Here is a 21,041-nt window from a genome sequence, read left to right on the forward strand (position 1 = left end):
GCCGATTCACGTCAACTCATGACACTTTACAGGGCCACGATCCACAGGAACCTGCAAGACCAGAAAGCACGAAGGAACTCCGGGGGAGGATATAAAGTTAGTAACGTGCATTGGAGGGAGATGAATGTGTAAAGATGGGAGAGGGAGAGGAGGAAAGCTCAGTGCATCATGGGAAGTCCCCCAGCAGTCCTCCAGGCCTACAGCGGCATAACTAGGGGCTGGTCTGCCTCCCGGACGCAAACTGGGAGCCGAGCTTGATAGCCGAAGGCTCTCGCTCCCGTTCTGCTTTTTGGGGACCCCAGAAACCACAAGCGACCCTGCAGCCTGGGAGCGCAGCGCTCCGGCGGGGCAACAGGGTGCTACGAGCTCTTTAAGATACGACGGCGACACAGGGAGGAGAGAGAGCGAGCCGAGGCGTTCTCAGCATCCTGAAAACAGGATGAAACTCAAGATTTATTGGTTTACAAAGTACACAAAAAAAAAGTTCCTTCTAAATCCATATATCATTTATAGAATGCCTTCCATTATTTGTGCATCATAATGCAGCTTTAACATTAAGACTCAACATCAACAGGTGTACATGCATTATTAAATAAACAACAACAACAGAAAAAAACAAACACATTGGTATTAGAACATAAAATTGCATAACTCATTCTACCAGCATGGTACTTTTTTTTTTAATAAAAAATAATTATGACTAAGAGGAGGGGGGTCGGGGAGGGAGGGGGGTGCTTCAGTTATTCCTACCCACTTTTCACAATCAAATTCAACACTTTTTTTTGTTTGTTTTTTTAACTATTCAGATGAAAAAAAGCAAAGTCATGCTTTGTTTTTCTGAACACAGTGTGCGCACACAGACTGACACACACAGTGGAGTGCATACAGAAAGAACTGGAAGGAGGGGTGGGGGGGGGCTGGTCATATACATCAGAACAATACTGTGGTCCCAAACACTGAAACAATAACACCACCCTGAGCCAAAATATAAGGACAGCTCCAATTCAGAAGTACATTAACAAAATGCATAGAAAAAGTCTGCATCCAAATCGTCCTGATTTGAATCCGCGGGTGAAAAAATGAGAGTCAGCGGGGGGTGGGGAGGGGGACATGAGGGAGCAAAATAGAACACAACCTAAGTATGTACATCCAAACAACAGCAGAGCGCTATTATTACATGGTTTTGTTGCTTTTCTTCCTTCCGCTCCGGGCTCAAGTTTTGTTGGTGCGTTTTTTTGTGCTGAGGTAACGCCTTCTCCGACGGAGGGCGCCCCCCGTCTTCACTTGTGTTCCAGCCGCAGCAGCTGCTCCTTGCCGTTTATGGTTAGTGACCGCAGGTGCCCGTCCTCCTCCACCTCCACCCGCTCCTGGCCGTTCTCCACGATCCTGGTGAGGACAACAAACCGACAAACCGACTAAAGACATGGAAACAGTGACATGAGTCGGCAGTTCCCGTAGCGACGGGGGGGACTTTGAAAACCGTTAACGCGCAGATTGAGGAAGGGGGGGGGGGGAGAATGGCGACTGAAATGGTCGCCCCCAAAATGGCAGACTTAAAATGACAGAAACTATCTTTGGGAAACATTTATATATTATAAACTTCGAGACCTTTTACAACGATAAAACACGCTGAGGAGCGTTTAAAGGACAGGTAGACAACAGTATAGTACACCTGATTTGATCATTTATATATAACTATATATTTCCATTTTTTGCCAGGTTGGAAGTGCAAAGGGACTTCAAAACCACACGTCGTCACAAATAATTAAAACGCATTATTATTATTATTATTATGATTACTATTACATGGTTACATAATGCGATTGCGCGTCTCTCACCGCAGACCTGACGGAGCTCAAGAAAATTCACAATGCGAAGAAGAAGGCCGGAGGGAACAAGACAGCGCTGACCCCTGGTCTGTGTCTTGGGCAATCAAGACGTTTTGGCTTCACTTTCAGGGGAGCGGTCATGTCGTCCATCTTTATATATACAGTCAATGGTTTGAACATTGTGACTGTGATATTACTGGTGATGCTGACTACAGTGTTAGACCTTTTACTTATCCTTCGGGTGTTCACGCGGTTCTGGTGTGTTGTGTATGACACTGGCATTTGCAGCAAGTTTCTTCATGCCACGTGTGTGTTGTCAAAGTGGTGAAGATGCATTTTGCTTATGCTTTGCATAGGCTCTCTCAGCCGCCGTGCTTCTGCGGGGCTCCTTTAAAATTGGTTCATTCGCCGTTCTCCTGGGTTCACTACACTGATTTTAAACCATGTCTTTGGTTTTCTTTGTGCCTAAAGACTGACAATGCGACCTTCAATTCAAACGTGAGGTGTGCTGGAACAGTGGAACAGAAATGTCACGGGTCCGGCCCAACTGAATGCCCCCCACCCACAGTATCTACCTTTTAGTGGTGACCTTCCTGCCGTTGACGATCTTGGTGGAAGTGGACACGGAGCGGAAGTTGCCCATGCCGCCTCCCCCGCCTCCCCCTCCTCCCCCCCCGAAGGACGTGGAGGAGAAAGAAGTGAAGCCTCCACCTCCCAGACTGCCCATGGTCGTCATGTGACCCATGTGGCCCATGTGACCCATGGTGCTCATGGAGCCGAAGGAACCGAAGCCTGAGATCGGCAGGGAGAGAGAGTCGTTAGCAACATGTTTTTTGGGGGGGGGGGGGGTTTCTTCTTTATTCGTCAGTGCGTGTCCTACCTGGGTCAAATGGCGAGAAGCCAGCACCGAAGGGAGGAAAACCAACAAAGCCCCCGTAAAACGAGCCGCCCGTCCGGCTGCGGCTCGCCCGGCTTTGATGCCGCCGGCCACTGGCGAAGAACGGATCGTCACTAAATGGATCTGCGCCTGAGAGAGAAACCAAAAGTGGTGAGTATTAAAAAGTAAAATCAGAACTGGAGGAGGAACTTCTTCCCGCCGACTCACCAAAAAAGTCTGCAAACGGGTCTCTGCCGCCGAAGAATTCCCTGAAGACGTCATCTGGGTTGCGGAATGTGAACGCTTCGTGGAAATGATCTCCGTTGTGGAAATGGCCCCCTGAAGAAAAAAAAAAAAAAATAATACATAAAATAAAATAAACAACATACATCGATTCCAGGTTGGGGCTCAGAACCAGTTCTCAAAACGTCAATGTTTCACTTCTGAACACTAGGACCTTGCTTAATATGTCAGTGCAGAGACAACAAACAGACGAAGATCAGCCTTAATGTGTTGTTACGCTGCGTTTTATCAGAATCAGAATCAAAAATACTTCATTAATCCCCGGAAGGTGGGGGGGGGTTATACAGTACCGGTTTGTTTTCGTAAAACCATTAAATATTGCTCGCTCCTCTTATGACGGAATATGCAGAAAAACATCAAAAGCAAATGGGATAAAAGTCGGGAGAGACTGTTGCTATTTTTACAATATATATACACACACACACACACACACACACACACACATATCTATATATATATATATATATATATACAAACACACAAAGTATATAAAGTGGGTTCAGTTCTAAAAAGGAGCTGGCTGAACTTTTTCAGAATGTGGCGGGGGGGGGGGGGGGGCAAGTAATATTATTCCTTTTTAAAAGGAGCAGTAAGTAAAAAGTAACTTATTACACTTCCTGAGTAACTTGGCCAACACTGTTGACTCGTAAAAAAAAAAAAAAAAAAAAAGAGCAGTTACCTCTTCCTCCGTTGCTCCCCGTCAGTCCCTCTTTACCATAGCGATCGTATATGCTCCGCTTGTTGGCTGGAAGAGGAAAGTAGAATTTAGAAATACAACAGCGATCGAAGTCAGAAACACGAGGACTGCTGGAGGGGAGAAACTCTCGTGCAAAAAGTTGAGATACGAACCATCTGACAGGACTTCATAGGCCTCCGAGAGCTCCTTGAACTTCTTCTCAGCCTCCTCCTTGTTCTCCGGGTTCTTGTCAGGGTGCCACCTCAGGGCAAGCTTTCTGTACCTACACCGGGGCGGAGGGATTGCTCGTTACGGTCAACTGTGCGGCATCAATTCAGCTGTTATTAAGACTGTTTTTTACCTCAGAGCTGTATGGAGTTTACTGCTAAAGCAAACCCCGACATTAATGGTGTTCAACGGGAGGGCCATGGGGTGGCTTTTATTGTGACGCAGACAGAGGAAACGCAATGTATTTGTGTCACAGAGATTAACTAATGAAAACCAAACTTCTCAGAAAAAACACTTGAACAAACATCGGCGTGATAAGAACTACCTGAAATGACAGAAAACATCTTTGGGGGAAATGTATTTGACGTGTCATTTGATTTTTTTTAGTTGGGGGGCGGGGCTCGACATGTTTTGGCTTCACTTTTGGAGGAGCTGTCATGTCGTCCATCTTTATATACGGCCTATGACTTCCTCACTGACCGTAAGGTTTATTGTGTGTTCTCATTTTGGAGGAAAGAGCTGAGAAACGTCATAGAACGTTCAAAAATAAGAAGGCAGCCATTGATGAGGAACAACAAAACTAAATTCCAAGGAGGTTATGTATAATAATATACAGAATATCCACAATTTAAACTGAGAAGTACGGATGATCAAACTCACAAGTGGGTTTTAATGACGCTTTAATCATTCTGCAGGTCAAAAATTGCTACTTTTGAGCAATTTGACCAGATTTTTGTCTGACAGACTGTCTGTCCGCTAAGACCAGAAATGTAGCGGTGTGTCCTGCTCTCAGGTGGAAGGCTTCACGTGAGGCGAGCCGCGACCGCTTGGTCCCTCGCACGCTCTCATTAACCTGTTGTGACTTGTGACGCGCGCTGCGACGCTGCCAGGTGTGCAGGTGAAACGGTATCAACTCACGCTTTCTTTATGTCGTCTGCAGACGCATCTCTTTGTACTCCTAAAAATTGGTAGTAGTCCACCATGATGAGTGGATGCGGGGAGAAACTTCAGCCAACGCGATGAACCTGAAAGAACAAGGAAGAGCAGCAGACCCATCACCGGTTGCACATGTCTCTGAGCTGTGAGCAGTTCAACCAAAAGACGTTTTTCTTCGCAGATTGTTTTTCTTTGAATGCGCATGGACAGAAATGCGCACGGTCATGTGTTCAACAAAAGGCCCCTTTGTGGCTACTGGTTCATAACAGAGTCTCTGGTGCACTGAGTCGGTCTGAACTGGTCTAAGGCAGCAGCAAAAGGGAGGAGGTGGACTGAAGTAGACAATGGGGACATTCAATAACCAAATCCGCCATTTCGGTGACTCAGCCATCAAATCATCACAGAATTATTTGTACCCCCCCCCCCCCCCCCCCCCCGCAAAGAAAAACAATCCCAAAAGACATATTTATGTATTTCTGTGTCATTGTATTGTCAACTGTACTTTCGGGGGTGGGGGGGCTTGTGGAACTGCCAGAAACTTCTCTGTTGTGGACTGAAAACTCATAAGTTCAGACGGCACCTTGGCCCGTGAATGCAGCACTTGAAGCCGTTCAGCATATATGGAGAAAGGCTAACTAAATGTAAAATTAATGATGCGAAGTTTATGAATTATTTTGGAGACATACAAAGCACGGCAGCTTAGAGCATTGTGCATCACGGGGAAAATAGTTTTTGTATGATTCTCTAGTGAGAATGTGAATATTGCCTAACAGAATCGTGCGTCAAAACACGTGCATTTCCATCAGGAAAGTCTTCCCTAAAATAGCCTTCATCTCGTCTCGTCTTTGTGCAGCGGTTCTTCTTCTTCTTCCCCGTGTTTATGTTATTTACCAACAACCGATGCTAACCAATGGTAGGGCTGCTGGGCATGGAGCCTTACGTAGAGCGACTTAACTATGCCCATGTCCCTGACTTATCGCGACACGGCATCATTTTAAAAAGGTCCAGCATAGCGTTAGCTTGAAGACACGTAGGACAAACTGGTGCCTTTAACGCCAACCATCCGAACCTGACCTCCATACAGGCTGTTTCAGCTAGCTTGTTTATCTCTGTCACCATGGATGGCTGCTGCTGCTGCTGCTGCTACCAGGATAACATTGACATGAATAGAAGGAGCCATTGCACTCACTAGCAGCGCACCTTTAAAACGTAGCGTGTCCAGTAATTCCCAAATTGAGGAATACAATCTACGACTGGATTTGGTTTTGTTTGTGGCGGTAGCTGCTGGTAGCTGCTTCCCTTCGGCGGACCTGACGTTTAAGCTCGTTAGAGCGTTGTCTTAGCTCCGCTTAGCAGTTGGTGTTAAAACATCATTAGCCACGTTAGCTGTCCCGTCAAGGCACTCTTACCCGATTCAAGTCCAGCTGCCCGTGGTCTCACACAGATGTGGGACAGATACACAGTCTGTTGCTGAGGCTGTGGCAGAGGCTAAACAGGTTTATTCATGTTCGGCAGTCTGCAGGTTGTCCGATTAGACGCAACGTCTTGTTTCTTCCGCTTCGTCTTCTTCTTCTTTCTCCTCATTACTCTTTTCTTGTCTGTTGGCGGTTATTACAGCCTCCAGGCGCGTTACCGCCACCAACTGGACACAGTGGGCAGCGGCAGAGGAAACGAAACGTCATAACAAGAATATGGGCTGTATTCAAAACCGCCTACTACGCACTACTACAACCACAGATGCAGTATGAATACAGCATACTGCTTTTCATAGTAATATGCAGTATGAAACGGTCAAATCGAGTTATAATGCAGTATGCCCGGCCAGGCTTAACGGGTTTCCGGTTTGGGAAGCGGAAGTAATAATCATGCAGGTATTATCCCCCCCGCCGCCGCCGCCTTACGAAAGTCGGAACAAACTTTTAAATTACACCTTGTACATGGAATATAAATTAAGATTTGGTAACCGGGCTGCTTATCTCTCGCCTCACATTCGTCCAGAAGCAGATTTTGGTGAACCGCTGAGGTGAAATAACGTTAATGGCAACCCACCGCCAGCGCTTTGCATTGTGGTCCGATGCGTACGGGGCATTTTTTTTCTCCGCCGAATCAGTACGACATCCGGGTGTTTTTTTGTGGCGTACTGCATATTTTGCTTTTGTTTACATGCTACATGCTACATTTCGGCCGAATCAGTACGCGCTGCTAGTACAGTAGACGGTTTCCAATACTTTCCAAACTGTAGTATACCATCAGTACCAGCTCCATTCTAATTATATCTGTCTTTCATTAAAGGATGCCTATAATCTTGATAAAATGACCACTGCAAACTCTGTTTTGATGACAATTTGCCATTTAAAAAAATTGCAACCAATTATTGTGTTACTCTGATAAACCTGCATTATTGCATTATGCATTATTTATGTGCGACCTACTTCGACACACGTTTTTCATTTTGTGTGCCGTGCGAGTAGGGTAGGGCGAAGTAGCGTACTTCCTGTTGTACTCAACAATGCCTTTATGGTGTTTGGGGGGGCTATAATATTGGGGCCAGTTTGAGTTCTTCTGTAATGCATCCTCCTGGATTTTATTGCCTTCACCAACTCTAATTCAAATGAAGAAGGCTTTGTATGGAAGTTCGCTGCGACATCCGCGCACGAGTCAAAGTCACAGCAGTGGCGGAGAAGCAGCAGAATGAGGAGGAAAGGTAGGAAAAGGAGGAGGAGGAGAAACCATCTCTAATTAGTAGTCATCTCACATATCTTTTTTTACAACTATAATTTTATTATTTTGTCGAAGCAGACGCGTGATCAGGATGACAATAAAAACAGCAAATAAAAGGGTGGGGGGTGGTAAATCACAGCAAGCTCCGTTAAACAATTGAAAATAAGTCTTGGGGGATAAAAAAAAAAAAAAAAGTTTGCTTATGTTATCGTGTCTGAAGAGGTGCTGAAGTAGTGATGGTGACTGGCTTTATTTGAGCAGCTTTGCGGTGGCCATGGAGGTCATGGTAGTCATGGTCGTCATGGTGATGGTGGGCACGGTGATGTCTTTGAAGATGGGCTGTGTCGCACCGGAGTAGGATACTTTGTTCTCGCTGAGAGTCCCGATGATCATCTGGCGCATTTCCCTGCTGGCATCACCCCGCACCGCCAGCAATGCCTGGATGTGCTCCTCCCTACGGAGAGCAGGAAGGACAAAACAAACTCATCCAAGGCACTTATACAATTGGTGTAATTAATAGCGTTTGTAATGGCTGCATTCCATTTAGGTGTGCCAGTTTAGGGCCCTGGTACGGCGCATGCTGGGCAGCCGTCATGGCTTACTGGGACCAAGAAATGGCGTAAAGGAGGAATGTGTCAGGAGTAACACGGGTGAGAGGCATATGTGTCCTCTGAAAAAAAAACCCAAAAGTGCAGTGCAGTTCATGCAACGCGAGTGTTTCGAGGGCTGGCAGCAGCGTTGGGGAAACTTGAACTGGGTTAAACACTTGCACCTACTACCGTACTACGTACAGTTCAACTCCAGAGGTTACATGTGAAAGAAACTTTAGAGCTCACACTGTTTCGAGCCTTAGATATGTATTTTTTTTCTCCAATCTAACTTCATATCAGGTGGAAGGGCCTCGAGTTTCAGCTGTGAGCGCCATGTGTACCGTGCGGTCCATAACTGAGCCATGTTGTGGGCTCTGTGTTTCTTCCTTTAGGGGAGTGGAGTTGTTTAGATTTGTTAGTTGTTTAAGAGCGTTGAAGAAGACGTATCGGTATCAGCAGACACTCAAGGTTGCAGTATAGTAGTAGTAGTGTGTGTGTGTGTGTGTGTGTGTGTGTGTGTACCTGATGTCAGGGTATTTGGACACCAGAGTGGTGACCTCCAGGAACAGCAGCGTTGGGTCAGTGAGCTTAAACACTTCAGCGATGGCAGCGATGGCACCACAAAGCCGGTCTGTGTCTCCACCCTACGAGAATCAACCAAAGTCAGACATGCCCCTCCGCCCTGTCACACCCGCGTCTACGGTGCGTTCTAGCGGATCTGTTTGGCCACAGTAAATGCTGGTGTACTACGAAGTGTTTTGACTAGCTTGTTTGCAGATTTGTTAAAACTCAACACGCCTGGATAAAGAAGTGAAATGCTGGCGCTGAACGCAAATAATATTGCAGTATAGAAATGATATGGAGAACTCACAGCAGCCAGCTTCCTGAAGAGGAACTTGAACTGATCAGCCTCTTTGATCATCCTCTCAGCTCCCTCCCTCCTCTCGTCAGCATTTTTGAAGGTGATCCTCTTCTGCATAACTGCTTTGATGTACTCCACCACCACCCTGCGCAGGGCCTCGCTCGTCATCTCCTGCGCACACCACAGCCAGCGTGTCACGGGGTCATATCAATAGCCCTCGGTATTACGAACACAAGATGGCACCCAACATTTCCATCGAGTGTCATAGGAATTAAGTAAGCGTCTTTGGAAATGCTCTGTTGAGAGCACCGTGTTCTGCTCCCGTCCTACCTGATTGAAGGGTTTCTTGATCTTGTTGAAGTCGTTGAAGTAGTCCTCCACCGTCACGCAGATGGTGTCCACAGCGTGAGAGCCTGTCAGCCACTTCCTGGTCAGCAGCTCATTCAGGTGATGCTGGTCAACGCAAGGTCAAAATCAAAGCACTTAAATGCAGCATTGAGCTTTTTTTTTTATTTTTTTTTTAAATCAGTAAAAATTCAAAGTTTCGTAGAACCATAGTTACACACGTAACTAACTCTTTGTAATATGGTGAACTGGTCAGTTTCGTGCACACGGTGGAAAGCCTATCGAGTACGGGACAATATGAGTTGTTTATTGAAGCCCCCGAGCACAATGTTAAAAAGGAATTCATATTTGTCGCGAAACCTTGGTCAGATTTCACATGAATTCACTCGCGTGCGCAAATATCTATGTAAAACACAAATTGTTTCGTGGGAAAATAACAAAAGACTCTGCTACAAAAGCATACAGCAAATATAGTTCAGTCAAACATTCTTACTTCAAGGTCCAGGAAGACTTCGTCCAATAGGAACTGACATCCCTCCTTGGCCACCTCATTGAGTGTCTTCTCTATGGCGGCATCGCTGTCAGTGGGCTCTGAGGACTGAGAGTATTTCCTCTTCAGGCTGTTGATGGACTCTCTGAGGAACACGTGGGACAACCATTATGCCTTCAAATGCTGATCCCCAAAGCGCATATTAATTAACCGAATAGGTTCGGACGAGGCCGAGTCCCGAATGATTTTTTATTACAACCATAATTCTGTAGCACATAAATTTAGCACTTCACTGGACAGAATCATCTGGTATAGAGTGGCAGGCCAGTTGTCTCCCATCCCCGTTGGAATTAGTTTATTATTCTAAATGTTTGTATATCGATTACAAGAAAAAAAAAAACCCTGATCATCTGGAAACTACCACTGTTAAGATGGAAACAACAATGGCAGGGATGGGAAAAGAGAATCACCATGATGGAAAAAAAAAAAAAAGATGCAGAAACAACAATCCACCTGGTTGTTATTAGCAAAGCTTGCACGCTTTGATGTGTATCACACGGACAGAGCGGGCAGGGGTGGTGGGGTAGCCCCGTCATGATACTGCAAGCTGCTGCTATTCAACAACACTTTCACAAGCTTTACTTCTGACTGTCGTGAAAGTCCAAATGATGGCAGTTCTCTACCGCCTGCCACTCGTTTCTGCCGGTCTACTGGGGGAGTGCCCCAGGGATCCATTTTGGGTCCCGTCCTGTTCTCCATTCATTTATATGAGATAGTCTCTTCTGTGTGTGTTTTATACTCTGCTGTGCAGAGCCAAATGCAGCTACGCTCTGACCTGTAGAAAGAGGGTTGTTCTGGATTATGGGCTAAGCCGCTGATTACCAGTCTGACCTCAGACTTATAACTGGTGACACTCTATATGATACATCTGACATTGTTACGACCAGAGTCATCATCCGCTGAACGCGTCGGTGCACCAAATGAAATCTTACTTGAATGTCTGGCAGTTGTTAATGATGGCTATCATGTACTGCACGTAACACTGAGGTAGCTGTCTGTCTCTCAGGTGCTCCTCCTTGTAGGCCACCGCCGCCTCTCTGTACCTACACACGGCAACACACACACACACACACACACACACAGACAGACACACACATCTATTAGGTTTACACAGTAATTGTTAGAATATAAGGGTATAAGGGGAATAAGGGTAACTCTTCCAATTTCGGACATGGGAATGTGAATGTAGGGAGCGCACACACACGTAGGAAAATGAGGTTGTAATACTACGTAGGGGGTGGGCAATATGGCCAAAATGGCACACGTTATTTTATATCACGATAGCCTACAGTAACTGTTCTGTAAAATCAAGACCACACCATACCTCGTGCTCTGTGTTTATAATTTCACTCCACGCCTCCATGTTTTCTTGTCACTCTCTTCTTCTGCGGTGGTTGGCAAACCAGCTTAGAGGCACGCTGCCGCCACCAACTGTCATTCACGCATTACGTGAGAACGTTACATTGCAAGGCAGCTGAATTTGCGAGATATCTATCTATCTCTATCTATCTATAGTGGACAGCGGTGGAAACGCTATTGCCAAATCCCTACCGGTGGACACATCTCTGCTGTTGCACGGTATATACTGTCATATCGCCCAACCCCAACACTACATTGTTTAAAAGGGGACCTATTATGCTCATCTCCAGCTCTATATTTTCATTTTGTGACTCCACTAGCGTAGCTTTGCATGATTCACAGTTAAAAAAGTCCTGATTTATCTTCTCCTGGCCCTTCATGCAGCCCCTCAGTTCACCCTCTGTCTGAAACAAGCCGTTTGAGCTCCTGTCTCTTTAAAAGCCCACTTTCTTCTGATTGGCCGGGCCAAGTTCCGGAAGTCTTTGGAAGACTTTCCAAAGGCAAACTGTAAACCTAACGTTACTGAGCAACGTTGACATAAACATAAACATCTGGTCTGTGCCTGGAGCAGAGATACCATATAAGGACATCCGTGCCTATCTGACATCAGATAGACCTGGCGGTTGAAAAAACTGAAACGGAGTGTTCAGAGCAGTCTGCAGCCTGAGCTTTTGGCTCACAGGGATTACTTTTACATACCTTTACCTCATTATCTGGCAACTTTGGCAACGTTTAGTATGAATATCCGACATTGTAACATTATATATGTGACAGAAAAGAAGGAAAAAGCATAATAGGTCATCAAAAAGTATGAAAAAAAAGACCTGATGAGGAAAGTGTTCATCTGTTTCAGGCAGAGCTTCAGAACTTGCTCTCTGAAATCCCCGTCAATCTGCGCAGCAACTTGCAGGTTCTGCTCAAACATCTGATGACGAGTGAAGGATACAATGAAGACCAGGAAGAGAGAGAGAGACAGAGAGAGAGAGAGAGAGAGAGAGAGAGAGAATGAGTGAGATGAGCACTGTGATCTCCAAGAAAATGTTTTCATTACAAAAAGGGTCAGGGAGCAAACAAATGGTGGCTTCAGGAGGTAAATGTCTGCTACAGTATTCAAATTGAAATACACAAATGCTGTAGCTCATTTACATGAGTTCAGACCACATGTTGTGATGCTCAAACTAAAACTGGATCCAGTTTGCTTTGATCATTCTTGACATGGCTCCAGAGCTTAACTGGGGTCTTTTTTTTGTTGTTGCATCGATTCATCTGTCGATTATTGTCACGACATCTGCCTACACGACATTCATTTGGAGTTGTTTCTCTGGCCTCTCGGGTGAATGCTAAGTCCAATATTCTCTCTCTCCTTCAGTTCTGCTTTGGTCTCCAACAACTCCTGAGGGAAATATTAGTTGGCCTGCATGGTCAACATTTCCCCTCTCAGTAAGGCAACACACTAAGTCCGTAGTCACTTAAATCTGGGAAACCTGTAGGAAAAGTCTCTGAATGTTGTTGGAGTGTCCCCTCCTGAACCGGCACCTGAAACCACCCTCTGTCATTCTCTTCATCCGCTCAGTCCTATTCAGGGTCAGGAATACTTCATTCATACTTCATTCATACTTCAAAGTCTGAAGTGGCTGTGTGTGTGTGTGTGTGTGTGTTACCTGAAAGACGATGGCGGGCAGTGTGGTTTGGTAGTATCCGTCTTGGTCAGCTTCAGGCTCCGTTTCTTTCTGCCAGTCCTTGTTGTCTGTCTCCAGGGCCTTCCGCAGCCAGCCTGTTATATTACACTGAAGACATGGACAGTCACACAGAGCCTGGGTCCACACTTAACAAACAGATGGTTTGTAACATTGTTCCTGTGCCACTGTAGCCTAGTTGACTTTCATTCATCATGACACTATGGCATTTTTTTTTTTTTTAATTAAGTTACTGTGATTGGATGGAGCAGGTCTATTTTGAGTGCAGCGCTCACAATTTCATTATGCGGGGCATCCACCAGCAGGTCCAAATGAAATAAAAAAGGCAGGCATAGTGTGTATGACACAACATTTCAACATGGACGCCCGTGAAACTAGACTGGCCGAGCCAATACGCCATTTCAAGCACCTCTGCGACCATTCTGAACTCATGGAGAGAGACCGCCACCACATTTAATAGATAAAAACAGATACATTCCTCCTCAGCAACAACGAGCTCAAGTGCAGGGTGCGGCCATGTTGGTTTGTGACGATCTTCCGCTGGCGTTTCGGAGAACACCGCAACGGATCGCCCCGTTAAGCATAAACGCCTCCGTGCAATCTCAAAGATCACGCGACATCTACGGCGGCCTGCTCGTCTTCTTGTTAGTGTGAATGGCGCTTACTGTAAAGGTCTTGACGTATTTGCTGAGCAGGTCGTCCACCACGTCCTGAGGCAGCAGAGTCTCCAGCTGGTTGATGTCACACTCTGAAATGAGTTCTGGATGGCCCATCATCTCCACACTGAAACACACACACATATAACTATAAATCACCTCCTCCGGTGGGTTCTAATGAACTCTGCGAGCCTGTGGTGACACGCTTTGAGTTAAGGTCTTTTTCCTCCTAGTCTGAAGTCCAACATAGACAGCAGACCGGTTTAGACTCTCAATGTGTTAGGTAAATCTAACTAATCTAACTAACCAACAGCATCTTAATGGGGTAAAGCCAGATGGGCTGGTGGTGATGATGGTAACATCAAATACCTGTTTGTAATACCACTGGATTGTTTAAGATGCTCTGAGAAAACAGAGCCCCTACATACCTCTCCCCCCTGAGAGAGCTGTCCCGAATTTTCAGGAATCAGTAGTCCTATCAGACTGAACGACTGACTCAACTGAAGAACTGTTGTCCAATGGCTGCACTACGTGCGACAAATAAAGCTCAAACTTGACTTGACTGGCATGAGCCTCAAAGTGAAACCTTACAGGAGGTGGAGTGCTGCCCTACTGATCTAATACCCTACAGATGTCACAAGTGAAACACCATGTACGCGGACACAGCCTGCGTTTATGTGTGCAGCGTACCTCTTGTACGTGTTGAGGACCCAGGTTAGCAGGGACACGATCTCATTAGCCTCCAAGTCCTCAGCGGCCAATTCTTTGACGCGGGTGGACACAGCATTGTGGTAGAGACTGAAAAATCTGGAACACGCGTACATACATGCAAACGCTTACTGGACCGTGTTAATGATAGTGGTACCTTTTTGCAGGTTCCTAATTCATGGTTCAATTTAACACACAATGAACAAACAATTGTTCTAGCGGCCGATTCATTTCGTATCCGTTACCTGTCGAAAGTGTTGTAGTATGGGGGAAAGCACTGCACCATGAGGTTCTTGACAACGATGAGGTCGTCCAGAACATATTTCCTAGTTATTTCCAGGAGACGAACCAGCCACATTTTATCAGCCTCTCTCGTCACTGACTGGGTGCCCTCAATGCGCGTGCTAACTGTACCCTCCAACACCTGCAATAGAAACAGGAAGACAGGAAAAGCACATCGGTTTAGGAGTTTAGAGTCTGTACGGTTGGCCAAAGACCATGTCTTACTGAGGTAAAGGCAACTAAATACTCCCTTTCACAGCAGATCAAATCAGATTTCACCATTAAATCAAATAGCAAATCTACAATCTACTGTGGGCTCATGACTGTCTCAGTCATGATGGTAAACATTGCTTCAAAGCAGCCTCCAGATCATTTGAGAAGAAAGCTGAGTTTTACAAGAGGAGTTCAGAAAAGTCAAGAAGATTCAGAGGAAGATGTGTCAGAAGAAGAGTCAGAGGAAGAAGAAGAGTCAGATGAAGAGGAGTCAGAAGAAGAGTCAGATGAAGAGGAGTCAGAAGAAAAAAGAATAATCAGAAGAAGAGTCAGAAGATAAAGAAGAATCAAAAGAAGAGTTGGAAGAAGAAGAGTCAGAAGAAGAGGGGTCAGAGGAAGAAGTCAGAAGACTCAGAAGAAGAAGAGTGAGAAGAAAAAAGAAGAGTGGGAAGAAGAAGAGTCAGAGGAAATATTAAAAAGAGTAACACTCTGATCCTCCATCACTCCCCTTACCTCAAACATCTTGTCCTTCCACTTTTTGGGTCGCCCAGGTGGGATAAACCCGGTCTGCTTCTTGCGGTCGACCATACGCCGATCAATCTTCTCCTCCCGCTCAATGATACGAACCACTGACACCAGCATGGTAGGGTCACGACGAACTGTTACCATGGACCTCTGCAGTACCATCCACAGCTGTTTGGCCAGCTCATCTGACAAGCCCTGAACCTGGATGGGAACAGGCAAGAGACTGAAAACCAACTGCCTTAAAGCCTGGACTTATGTGGTTACATAATAACTAAAAATGTTCTGTCTGCTAGAGAGGTAAACTATATCACAGCCAGTACAACACAGCAACCTACAGATATACACACAGCAACATGCAACAGACTCACAAAACTTTAGGATTCATAATGTTTAAAAAAAAAAAAAGAACAGGGATAATGACAATGGATGGGTTTCAAGTCATGCTGTTCATTTGTTGCCAACTAACTAATGCTCTAAGTAACTGCAAGGCTATTTTTGTTTTTGTAGTTGGTGAAATGTTCTCAACTATACTCTAAATAAAGAATTGCAAAAAACCCGACTGTTTTCGTTAACTAATTAATCGCCTGTCCTTATTTTAGACCTACTTTCACTGACTTTTTTTTTTTTTTAACCGTCAATGAAATTCAACACATTTTGTCCACATTAAAAGTCTACCAGGAAGGGGAAGGATTATTCCCAACAGGTTAACATGGAGAGAGTGTTGAATTATCATCATTATTATTAGCATTAATACAGGCCTGTATCTTATATAAGCTTGTTCCAAATAAAGGGCCTGGTTCTCTCTGCTGTTGAGGTACAGGCATAGAGGTGCCACTTTTTGGTAATTCAAATGCTCACAAGCTAAAGAGATATTCTCAATCACATATAAATGAACAGCACTGGTATCAGATCAGTTTTCTCTGGTATCAGTATCAGAATTGGTATTCAGGGAGAGAAAAGGGTGTTGATGATATGTATGATGTTCAGATCTTTCACAGTTATGTTACAACACTCCAATACTCCTTCACTTGAACTTACATCTTCAAAGTAGATGGAGATGAGGTTCATGTCACTTGTGTTCTTGCTGTCCATGCGGTACTGCTCATACATGAGGTCGTCCCGCGAACACTCCAGCTCCATCAGCTTCCGGTGGGCCTGCAGCAGCTCTGCCTGCTCTATCAGCTGCTGCGTCTCGGCCACAATCTCTGGCACTGTGCACATGGCAAAGTGAGTCCAAGTCAAATATCATGGATGGCTTGTCTAAAGCCTGGGATGTTGCTATAGTGGCAGTATGTAGTCTGCGATGGGACACAAAATAGTTGACATCTTTTTAGGTACGGATGAACTGAGCTTACCAGAGAAAATGTTTTTGAGGTTTTCCACAGCGGAGGCCAGCTGACTGTGTTGAACTACAGCATCCTTGACGTCTTTCAGGTTCTCTATGGTGTTGATGCTCTGCCTCCAGTCTTTACTCACATCAGCCAGCGAGCTCTGGATGTCTTTGACGTCCACCAGGGCACTGTGCAGCTGGGTCAGTCCGGTGCGAACGCCGTCCAGCTGGGACTGGATGGCTGCCTGAAGGGTGTCAGGGGCCATAAAGAGACAGATATTATTGTAAAACGGCATACTCGATGCTTGGTCACCGTTAAAGACAATAAAGAACATACCTGTTTCACATATTGGAGCTAGATCAGAAGTTGATGGACAATCAAACTTAACGGGGATTTTGATTGACATATTGCTTTAATCTGTTGAGACTCCAGGGGATGACGACAACACCACAAACTTAAAAGCTACAGTACAATATTAGTGACTTATAATTTCGGGTTGAAAGATCTAATTTTGACCATTGCACTAACAAGGGCTCCTTTAATAAAATGTGTCACTGAGCACCCGCCCCCTTTGTATTTAGTCTTTTTTTTAAAACTGGACCAGGTCTGAATCAAACGACCAATCAGGGTAATCAGGGGGTTCTGTGTCTTGATTCCTCCCTCCCAACCGTTCTGATTCACACTCCAATCCAGAAGGTGGAACCTTCTGTAGAACGCCCTGGTTTGTACAGAGTCAATGTAATTGGCCAGTGATGTGCTAGCTAACCCCGGATTGGTTGTTTGATTCAGACATGGTCCAGTTTAAAAAAAAAAGACTAAATACAAAGGGGGCGGGTGCTCACAGACACACATTTTTTTAAAGGAGTCCTTCAATTAGATATTGTTAGTGACATGCAATGGTCAAAATTTGTTATTTCAACCAAAATTATAATTCAATAATATTACCTACTGTCGCTTTAATTTCATTGGAAATTACCATTTTTTGTGATTGCGCAAATAAATTGTTTTAGTGCTGAAGCTGTTAGTCAATAAATCTTTTTTCATTTAATTATAACAATTTTGATAATCATTACTGATCATTTTTCACTATTTTCTGAGATTTAACTGACAAAACATTAGTGGATAGTGAACTGACCAGTGAGCGAATTGATGTGTATGAGATGTACGAGCGTATAGTGAACTACAACGTGCCGTCGGTCAACACATCACCTTGAGCCTGGCTTCCACAGAGGCCTTTTTGCGGGCCTCTCTTCTTCGGTACTGCTCTACTTTGTCCAGCTGGTCTGATCGCTGCAGCATCCCCGCCACGCGCTGCACCGCTGTGGCGACCGCCTCCCGACTGGTCTCTTCCATAGTGTTGCTCAGTAGTATAAAGTACGAGTCGTATCCAAAGGCTTCATGCAAACGGTCTTGAGCTGACAGACAAAAACAAAGACGATCAATCACATAATGAAATATGCTGGGGAATATTTGAAACCCACACTTATTAAAAGGTCCCATATTGTAGAAAGTGAGATCTCCATGTCTTGTTTGATTATAAAGCAGGTCTGGGTGCTGTAACGCTCAGTTCATGGAGAAATGAAACACAGCCCGCATTCAGACACTGCCCCTTTAAACGAGCCGTCGGGCCTTCCGTACGGTTGTGATGTCACAACTATACAGTCACTTAGCCACACCCCCAGCAGGTCATCTGCTCCAGGCACAGCACCACCCACCAAGTACAGGGACACGCTCATCCACCCGCTCAGTCTGTCTAAGTTATTTGAGCGCTCTGCGCAGGACTACTCTTCAGGTTTTTGGAAGTTGTTCAGTTTGTCTCAGCTTATTTCAGGCAGAGGGGGGAACTGAGGGGCTGCATGAAGGGCCAGGAGAAGATAAGTCAGGACTTTTTTCAACTGTGAATCATGCAGAGCTGCTCTAGTGGAGTCCCAGAATAAAAACATAGAGCTGAAAATTGCATAATATAGGACCTTTAAAACTATCATACTGTTTGATATCAGGAAGAGATGATAGCACTTTGTTCAAATGATACACTTTTACACAGAGACAGATTAGCATTTTTGATGCATTATACATTTGCCTGAAGAGGACATTGTCTCGAGAAGATTTCTTGTCCTTTCATATAATATGACTGTCACACCGTAAGATAAAAAACAAAATAACTGATCTGGCTCACATTGCAACTATGGGAGTGGAGACACTGAGGCACAGCAATCCCCATCACGGGGCTGCTTTAAAGGCCCATTTGGTCCACACATTATAGGTATATCCACATCGATAGTTAATTATTAGATCCAGCATTTCGGTGGTGTAACATTAGTTAGGGTTTAGTCAACGCTGAAGATGAGGAGGTTGTCTAATTCCTGTCACAACAGATCCACATGACCTCTTTCTCCGGGTGAAGGCGACACAGTTAAAAAAAAAAAAAAGGGCAGCAGAGACACGGCTTCTCCTAAATGTTCTTAGAGCTCCTCAGCCGCCAAACATTGTTACGTGGCTTCACTAACGTTACTTTAAGTGTAGCATTCTGCAACGTTAACATTAGTAACTTAACAGGCTGGCAGTGCAATGACAGCTAGCGAGCTAGCGGTTAGCTAGCATCATACTGGCGTCAGTTTTCTATTTTGGCAACTGGTGACGTGACACGGCAGCCGGGCAAACTGTTCAAATAGTGTCAAATAAAAACAACAGCGTGGCCACTTCTTAGAAAATTCCCTTAAATCCTCCAGCTAAACGCAGGCAATGGCACAAGCTAGCGTTAACAACGCAGGGCTAAGGCTAACGCTCAACGCCTGTTAAACGAGCTCACTTTCACAAACCCACGGGACGCTCTCACCTCAGGCACTTAAGGACCAAACGTGAGGAAGATGAAGAACATTTTTACAAATATAACGTGAATATTTCTAACGGAGTTGTGCTGTTGTTATTCCACTTCCTCCTTCGAGCTCCGCCCAGCACCAGCCGCTTCCTCCTCCTCCTACTCTACTTCTTCCTCCTCTTCTTCTTCTTCTTCTTCTTCTGATTTAATGGCGGACCAAGGTGAAGTGCATACCGCCACCCACTGTACCGGAGTGTGTAGCAACAGGGCTTTACGTACTGCTTCACTGCTTTACGTTACATCAAAGAAATTAAGCAAGTAGGAAAAAAAAGAACAAAAAACAGAAGTAAGATGTTCCTCTCTAAATTATATTTACTACAACTCATAAAAACATGCTCAACATTTTCAGCAACATCACATTCATCCGATATGCACTTAAATAAAGAGTCGGTTTTAATCCAGTCCAGTAATCGTCAAATGATATCATTAATTATTTTGCGTATAACGACATCAAACTCCGGTACGTACACTCCTGGTCCAACATGTCCACTCCCTGGATCTTTAGATCCATCAGTAAATATTGGCATATAGTTATAATAATTCCTCTTCACGTAATCTTTAGGCCAAATATCCAATGTTATCCATATTCTCCAGATCCCTTTAACTTAACCCAGTACGCTAATGACAACTTTGACCGCCTTAAATGTAACGGTAATTCGCCAGTTTCCACCAGCGGCGCATGCGTAGGAGTTGTGTTAATTGCACCAATACCGAGTCTCAGCGCTCAGAACTGTATTCTTTCTATTTCGTATTTTATTTTATTATTATTATTTTTTTTTTTTACAAAACTCTCTTGGCTGCTGCTCCATATAATCATACATCCATAATCAATACATGATCGTATTAAGGCCCTATAAATATCCAGTCGTGGTTGTTTATCTGCTCCCCATGCATAACCAGAAACTGATCTTGTGACATTCAGTACTTTTTATTTTTATTTTTATTTTTTAACATTTTGTTTCAACCTGTTCAACATGATTCCTCCATATACATTTCTCATCAAACCACAGTCCTAAATATTTCAACTCTGTTACCCTTTCCACGCAGTGGTTAGCACTGTCGCACGGGAGGTAAAGCTGGTTAGAGCGGGTTGGGGGTTCGATCCCCGTCATGTCGAAGTGTCCTTGAGCAAGACACTGAACCCTAAGTAGCTCCCGATAGAGACCAGCACCTTGCATGGCAGCTTGGTCGCCATCGGTGTGTGAATGTATAAGTGAATGGGTGAATGAGACTTAGCTGTAAATTTACCATTTACCATTTACACTTTGACCATACAATTTAAGCTGCACATTATCTAGCCTTCCCTTCCTGGTGAAGGACACGTAACATGACCAGACCATCTTTCAACCTTCAACGTAGCTCTCTGATTGCTGTTAGCATAAGGCTAAGATGACCCAATATCTTAAGATGAATGAATAAAATATCATTCATCATAATGTCAGACAGAACTACCTCGCGGAATAACAATTACAATT

At 44.8% G+C, this 21,041-nt stretch overlaps 2 protein-coding genes across 3 annotated transcripts; both read right to left on the minus strand.

Moving 5' to 3' along the window:
- Window positions 1–417: 417 nt before the first annotated feature.
- Window positions 418–6,378, minus strand: dnajb6a (DnaJ heat shock protein family (Hsp40) member B6a). Its single transcript, XM_070918371.1, has 8 exons — window positions 6,259–6,378; window positions 4,832–4,938; window positions 3,859–3,968; window positions 3,689–3,754; window positions 2,935–3,045; window positions 2,710–2,856; window positions 2,405–2,621; window positions 418–1,386 (listed from the first exon to the last, which is right to left on the minus strand). The coding sequence occupies exons 2-8, from the start codon at window positions 4,894–4,896 to the stop codon at window positions 1,281–1,283; spliced, it is 822 nt and encodes a 273-aa protein (XP_070774472.1). The 5' UTR covers window positions 4,897–4,938; window positions 6,259–6,378; the 3' UTR covers window positions 418–1,280.
- A 1,266-nt stretch (window positions 6,379–7,644) lies between these two features.
- Window positions 7,645–19,634, minus strand: exoc3 (exocyst complex component 3). Of its 2 annotated transcripts, none has more exons than XM_070919463.1 (16): window positions 19,525–19,634; window positions 17,898–18,103; window positions 16,713–16,932; window positions 16,396–16,568; window positions 15,346–15,558; window positions 14,583–14,761; window positions 14,320–14,436; window positions 13,639–13,756; window positions 12,938–13,063; window positions 12,101–12,201; window positions 10,850–10,960; window positions 9,861–10,002; window positions 9,353–9,475; window positions 9,032–9,193; window positions 8,683–8,804; window positions 7,645–8,024 (listed from the first exon to the last, which is right to left on the minus strand). In XM_070919463.1, the coding sequence occupies exons 2-16, from the start codon at window positions 18,039–18,041 to the stop codon at window positions 7,820–7,822; spliced, it is 2,256 nt and encodes a 751-aa protein (XP_070775564.1). In that variant the 5' UTR covers window positions 18,042–18,103; window positions 19,525–19,634; the 3' UTR covers window positions 7,645–7,819. The 2 variants fall into 2 exon arrangements, with proteins under 2 accessions (XP_070775564.1, XP_070775565.1); XM_070919464.1 differs by having other exon boundaries at window positions 19,498–19,541.
- Window positions 19,635–21,041: the final 1,407 nt, after the last annotated feature.

The sequence above is a fragment of the Enoplosus armatus genome, chromosome 14 (genome assembly GCF_043641665.1).
Source record: "Enoplosus armatus isolate fEnoArm2 chromosome 14, fEnoArm2.hap1, whole genome shotgun sequence".
Classification (NCBI taxonomy): domain Eukaryota; kingdom Metazoa; phylum Chordata; class Actinopteri; order Centrarchiformes; family Enoplosidae; genus Enoplosus; species Enoplosus armatus.

Coding starts and splice junctions, on each gene's coding strand:
- exoc3 (XM_070919463.1), bottom strand. CDS start 18,041: ATGGAAGAGACCAGTCGGGAGGCGGTCGCCACAGCGGTGCAGCGCGTG. Junction 16,933..17,897: donor CTGTGGAAGCCAGGCTCAAG/GTGATGTGTTGA, acceptor GACACCCTTCAG/GCAGCCATCCAGTCCCAGCT. Junction 8,025..8,682: donor TCCAAATACCCTGACATCAG/GTACACACACAC, acceptor TGCTCTCCGTAG/GGAGGAGCACATCCAGGCAT.
- dnajb6a (XM_070918371.1), bottom strand. CDS start 4,896: ATGGTGGACTACTACCAATTTTTAGGAGTACAAAGAGATGCGTCTGCA. Junction 3,969..4,831: donor GCAGACGACATAAAGAAAGC/GTGAGTTGATAC, acceptor GCCCCGGTGTAG/GTACAGAAAGCTTGCCCTGA. Junction 2,857..2,934: donor CCCGTTTGCAGACTTTTTTG/GTGAGTCGGCGG, acceptor TTTCTCTCTCAG/GCGCAGATCCATTTAGTGAC.